Source organism: Diadema antillarum, unplaced genomic scaffold, assembly GCF_040938485.1.
Source record: "Diadema antillarum isolate AM-2024a unplaced genomic scaffold, OU_Dant_1.0 seq00001097_RagTag, whole genome shotgun sequence".
Taxonomy (NCBI): domain Eukaryota; kingdom Metazoa; phylum Echinodermata; class Echinoidea; order Diadematoida; family Diadematidae; genus Diadema; species Diadema antillarum.
The window spans coordinates 343,768-349,767 of NW_027271914.1; the positions used below are offsets into that span (position 1 = coordinate 343,768).

The 6,000-nt window shown below is 41.9% G+C and overlaps 1 protein-coding gene across 1 annotated transcript in view; it reads left to right on the top strand.

Moving 5' to 3' along the window:
- LOC139743572 (von Willebrand factor A domain-containing protein 8-like) overlaps positions 1 to 6,000 on the top strand; it is a 46,894-nt gene extending 40,894 nt beyond the window's left edge. The window contains exons 42-46 of the mRNA XM_071654052.1: positions 1,578 to 1,703; positions 2,210 to 2,368; positions 3,408 to 3,506; positions 4,436 to 4,674; positions 5,898 to 6,000. Coding sequence (XP_071510153.1) covers positions 1,578 to 1,703; positions 2,210 to 2,368; positions 3,408 to 3,506; positions 4,436 to 4,674; positions 5,898 to 6,000 — 726 coding nt within the window. The remainder of the gene's footprint in view (positions 1 to 1,577; positions 1,704 to 2,209; positions 2,369 to 3,407; positions 3,507 to 4,435; positions 4,675 to 5,897) is intronic.

The following is a 6,000-nucleotide window of genomic DNA, read 5'->3' on the forward strand; positions in this document are numbered from 1 at the left end:
TGAATTGTGAGCAATTCAGCCTTGGGCTGTGAGTTTCAATTCACATAAGCCATGAATATTGATATTTATTCATACTTTTCTAGTCAGATGATGCTTGCAATATTTCATATTTTCGTCCATCAATTTTTTTTTCAATACTTGTACTTTCACTATTACTGGTGATGAACGTAATTTTTGGATTATTTGCTGTAAATAATGTTGTGGTGAGATTTGGCCTTGAGATATAATGTCAGGATTAAAGAAAATTGTGTTTTTAAGTCTTACAAAAGGAACAAGAGAGAGACTATGGGAATTACTACTGTCAAGCATGTCACCTAAGTCAGATCCTTTACCCGTTTGTTTCTCCTTTGCAATTTTAGACATTCGCTAATAAAAATGCATACCACCCTGTATTACCTGTGACAACATTAGAGGAGCAATTTGTTTTGTAGACAAAGTGTCAAAGAGTTTTATTCCCAGAATGTTTGGACACACAGCAAAAAACAAAAGCTAAATCAAAAAGTCAACAAAAATAACAAGATACATGCTTGTAGAGATTGTCATTCGGTGGTGTTTATAAAATGTTTAGTCTTGAAATGATTTTACCTTTTCTGAATAAATATGACTTTTTTCTTATCTGCACTGTATGATGTTGATAATAAATTACTGTTTTAATCATGTTGAATATCTTTCAAGTAAGACAGCATGACCTTGAGATGGCAAAACAATATACATGTACAGTCAAACCTGCCTTAGCAGCCACCTGTCTATAGCAGTCACCTGTCTATAGCAGCCCCTGAAAAATCCCCCCGAGAGAAAAGCCCTGTTAAAGACCCTGTGTATAGCGGCCAGCGGCCACAAATTTTGTTTCCCGCGGTAGCTTTTAACCTCTCTATAGCGGCCAAAGAGCTGATAATTCAACGCGTTTTTCTGCTTTTAGTAGCCGTGCCAGTCATTTATTGGCAACGTTCAGTGAACGCCATCGCTGCATTTATTGCGCATTTAATATCAAGCTTCCTTCACGACTGTACACATGCTACTGTGCAACAATAATTATTTCAAGAACACCGGCATTGTTCAATGCATGAAACCCACATGTGTATACGTACACACATAGGCACATGTACGTACCAGGTATTTATAGATATATACAACGATGATACATGTACATTTGTAGGCAATGTACGCAAAGTTGGGTAACCTGTCTATAGCGGCCACCTGTCTATAACGGCCACTTTTTTCCGTTTCCCTTGGGTGGCCGCTATAGACAGGTTTGACTGTGTCTACATCCAACATCATTTCCAGTAAATCGAGTTCTAAGTTTCGCAAACTACGGCTCTTTTTCTGTTTTCGTTAAACACTTCATATCTTACCCTAAAAGGACCAACAGTATCAGTAATACAGTGAATGCAAATTGATTTCACTAGACCCTTTATTTTTAGAATAATTTGCTTTTAATCAAAACATACGTTGTTTTGTCGTCTCAACATAACCATGCTATTGCCATTGCTACGGCAAAATGACATAAGTCTTGATCACTAGAGTGCATATAATGTCCTACAACTACTTGATCATGTCTGTGATTGTTTTCAAACCAGGCCAAGAGTAAGGAGAGACAGTGGATCAAACACCAATCATCGGGCGACCTGGACGAAGTCAAACTAATCGAGGGACTGACTGGAGAGAAGGCTATCTACAAGAGACGGGGAGAGCAGGAGCCGGAGGTCAGTGACCCGGATGGAGAGATGGATGAATGAAGGATGTATGGAAAGAGAGATAGAAGTATGAATGGATGGAGGACGAAAGATGAATGCAAATACAAAGGAAACAAGACCTGTACATCAACCATGATACAACAGAAGGGTGCATTTGAAAATTTGTAATTTTTTTTGGAGAAATTGATACCAACCACTAAGAGTGTAGTCTTTCCAGTGAAAAAGATTCCAAATTCAAGAAATCTGTAGTTTTCAAGATGGTCAGGATGTATCTTTGCAATTTTGTCACAGAATTACAAGTCAGAGTATGCCAAAACAGTGTATCTCCAAGTACTTCCACATTCTGTTTGTGCTTCAGGGTTCAAAATATAACAAAACGGTGTATCTTGACATACCTCTTTCTGTGGGATTGCGAAGAAAGAAGAAAGAAAGATGCTTAATACGGAGGACTTGTTTTTGATTAACTGGATGTAGAGATAGGAGGATGAATTGTGATTGCGACCATTGACCCACAGATGGGGAGTCCCCAGGAGCACCCAAAGAAGCTACGCCTGGTGGTGGACGTCAGCGGCAGCATGTACCGCTTCAACGGTCACGACGGCCGGCTAGACCGCACGCTACAGGCCGTCTGCATGGTGATGGAGTCCTTTGAGGGATACGAGGACAAGTTTCTGGTGAATCGCTCGCTCTTCCTCTCACTTTCGCTCTCCTCTCTTTCCCCGTGAAACTGGCGAGAATAGACATCTTTATGCACATCATGTGGTGGTGCAAGGTTCGATTCCCAGGTCCCCACTGAGCAATGTTGTGTGTAATCATACCGTCCCCTCTAGTAAGAGACGAAACACTCTGTCCCTCCGATAGGACATAAAATGAAGGTCCCATGTGTGAGAGAGTCACAACTCATGCATGTGAAAGATCCCAGTTCATTTATTCATCGCAAAGAGCCGGGTGTTTAACTCAGTGAAGTGGTCCTGCCTAACATCCAACTGGACTCCATGAAAGACCAGCTTTTGCAGCTGAATATGGGCTGTCTAGCCATCTTCTCAGATGGAAATGAAATACAACAAACAAACAAACCCTCACTTGATGTTGTGATGAGATAATTTGGCCTATGTGAAGATTCTCTAGATTCCTATGCTTTCAGACTCAGTCACTATGCAGCCTCTTGAGGGAAGTAAAAATTCATATTTTGCAGTATTCAGAGCATGTTGTTATTTCTGAGAGTGTGTGAGGAGTGCATGACTTCAGCAAATTAATGCAGAGCTGGGGAAGTGCTTTCTCTAATGAACAAAGCAACAGTATGTACGCGCTTGTGTTTTGATACTGTGTCTAGTGTCAAGAATGTCTGTGTAGAAATTGGTTCAATGTACAGTGTGCCATGATTACATGGGGTCTAGGGCAATTACCCCTGGGCAATTACCCAGACCCTTCCCCTGACCCTAACCTTAATCCTAATCCTGAACCTAATCCTAACCCTAACCCAAACTCTAACCTTAAACCTAACCCTAATCTTTACTCTAACCTTATCATTAACCAGTATTTTAGCCGAGGGTAATTGCTCTCGGTTGGTAATTGCCCTGATACGAGGAGATATGGACTTGCCAAATTATAGTGCATCTCAACTCTCATTTGTCAGTAAAGTCACTTGTGTTCTCTGTAAATAAATCCCTCTCCCCCATTTGTTTTTCCCTTCTTTTGTTGTCATGGTGATAGTATGATATCGTGGGTCATTCAGGCGAGACGTGCGACGAAGTCTTTGTCAAGTCCGACAAGCTACCGAAGAACAACAACGAGAGACTAAAAATTCTCAAGGTAAGTTGAATCATGTGACAGTGTCAGTTATATCCCATCATCAGAGTGATAAACTTTGTGATGTGTTTGGTATGGCTGCCACCTTAATGAGATGAAAAAGCATCACTTAACATGCTGTTTTTCATGAAAACTCTTTCAATTTTGATTTAAAATTTAATTTTCATTCTTTAACAAAGCACAACATACACTTCCTTCTTTTTATTTGTGTCAAATGAATAATATAGACGATAAATTGTGAGATGAACAGAGAGAGTATCAATGAATATGCCGTTAGTTTGATAACTTGCGATGCCAGATGCCACTTTTCTGCTTTCTCCAGCACCTTTCACGCTCACGCCCAGTTCTGCCTGAGCGGCGACACCACGGTGGATGAACAAAGAACTGTAAAACCAGAAACATTCACGGCATGAAGCTTCGACGAATTTGCCGCTGGCATTCAATAGGGAGCTTTAGATTTTAGACGCGCAGACGTTCAGAGGGGAAAAACATGTTCTGAGCGTACGCAGAAGGGCGCGTCAAGTCAATCTATTTTTAGCTTGCGTCGCCTGAGCTTTTCAGTACGCGTACTGGGCCATTTTTACGTCCGCACAGTTTGCAACGTAGAGAACTACTTCATGCACCGATCATATGGGGGCGCGATTTTATTTTTTATACATTGTGTCCCAGCGTAATCGAAAGCTATTTTTCAACACGACGCAGGGGAGAGGAGAACGTCCTGCGCACTCGTCGTTTCAAACGTCCGCGCGTCAAAATCTAAAGCTCCCTATTGTATCGTATGGCAAAATCTTTTGCGAATCGTGGCTCGTAGCAAAATTTGCAAAAGTTTCATGCACATGAAAATTTTTGGTTTTTCGAGTGTCATTTCCTTAGCCCTAACTTTTCAAATTTATGACTTGTGCTGCCACCCGTCACTCTTCTGTTTCCTCCAGCACCTTCACGCTCACGCCCAGTTCTGCCTGAGCGGCGACAACACGGTGGAGGCCGCCAAGCAAGCCATCGTCGACATCGTCAAGGAGGAGGCAGATGAGCACTTTGTCATCGTCCTGAGTGACGCCAACCTGGATCGCTACGGCATCTCGCCCAAGCTCCTCTCCCGCGTCATGCAGCAGGACGACGACGTCAACGCCTACGCCATCTTCATCGGCTCCATTGGAGACCAGGCCGGCAGGTGAGTTTGCGATTCTCTTCCTTTTTCCTCATCATCGTAAAAAAACGAAGAGAGCATTGGGTGTCATCGATGTTACTTCCTGCTTCCTGGGATATGATGATTTCAAACATTTTGCAACCAAAATGTGATTTTTGCGTTCAAAAGCTGGTTTTGTTTTGTTTTGTTTTGTTTTTTTCAATATGGACTTATGTTCATAAATCTACAGAGCATGGCAGTCCTGGTGTATCTGTTGTTTGCCATATAATAGTATCTACTATGTACAGCTTGTACATGGTTGCAATTCATGGGTACATACATTAATTTAAAAGCTTGTTATTATTGTGAAGGTTTACTTTTCACACATTTCAGGAATTAATGTTGAACGGTGAATTTAACTACTGTAAAAGTGGTTTCTTTCGCGGTGGTTTTATTTTCGCGCTTTGAGGTTGAACCGCGAATTTAACATCACGCGAAAATGTTTTGAACTCATCGCTTGTTACAACGCTATCATTACCGACCGCGAATTTAAAGACACGCGAAAAAGTCGGCACCGATGGAAACCGCGAAAGTTTCTGTACGCGAAAGAAACCACTTTTACAGTATGCGGGAAAATATTGCCAGTGGTGCTTGATCACAGAGGCCTGGGGAATGAATGGACAGAGTAGTGCACTTACGATAGCCTTGGTGTCAAATTATGAAAACAACATCTCACGAATACGTCTGTGACCTCCGCATTCAAGGAAAATGGCTGTGTGCAAAGATAACAGCTTGTACAGTATGTGATGAGGTGTCGGTTTCCTGCCAGTAGAGGGCAGTATGCTTTAAATGCTTCAAAAAGTTGGTTGAGAGCCTACACATTATCCAGCCACAGACCACTGAGAGGCTTCAGAAAAATATTCCACGTCTGTACTTTCCGACGGGAAGAAATTTGAAATTTGATATCTTTCATCTGGAGCCCAACTGTAACTTCCTTTGAAATGTCTTGGTAGCTTCCTTTGGGGGGTTAAACAGCTAGGATTTTGACAGGGACACCACTTAACAGATTATCTGACAATTAACCCAAAGAGTGATTTTCACCAAAATTTGAGATACAAAAGTTTGTCACGCCAGCGATGATATACTTCTTGGTGATAGCAGAGTAAGTTATCTCGAGTATTTTCCACCTATTGATGGCACCCTGGATTAAGCGTGTGTACATATTTCTCTCTATCTCTATGTTTCTTTGAACTGTCTCCTGCCCACAGGCTTGTTAGAAACCTCCCTGCCGGCCACGCCTTTGTCTGTATGGACACCAAGAACATCCCTCAGATCCTGCAGCAGATCTTCACTTCGACTCTCCTCAAGTAG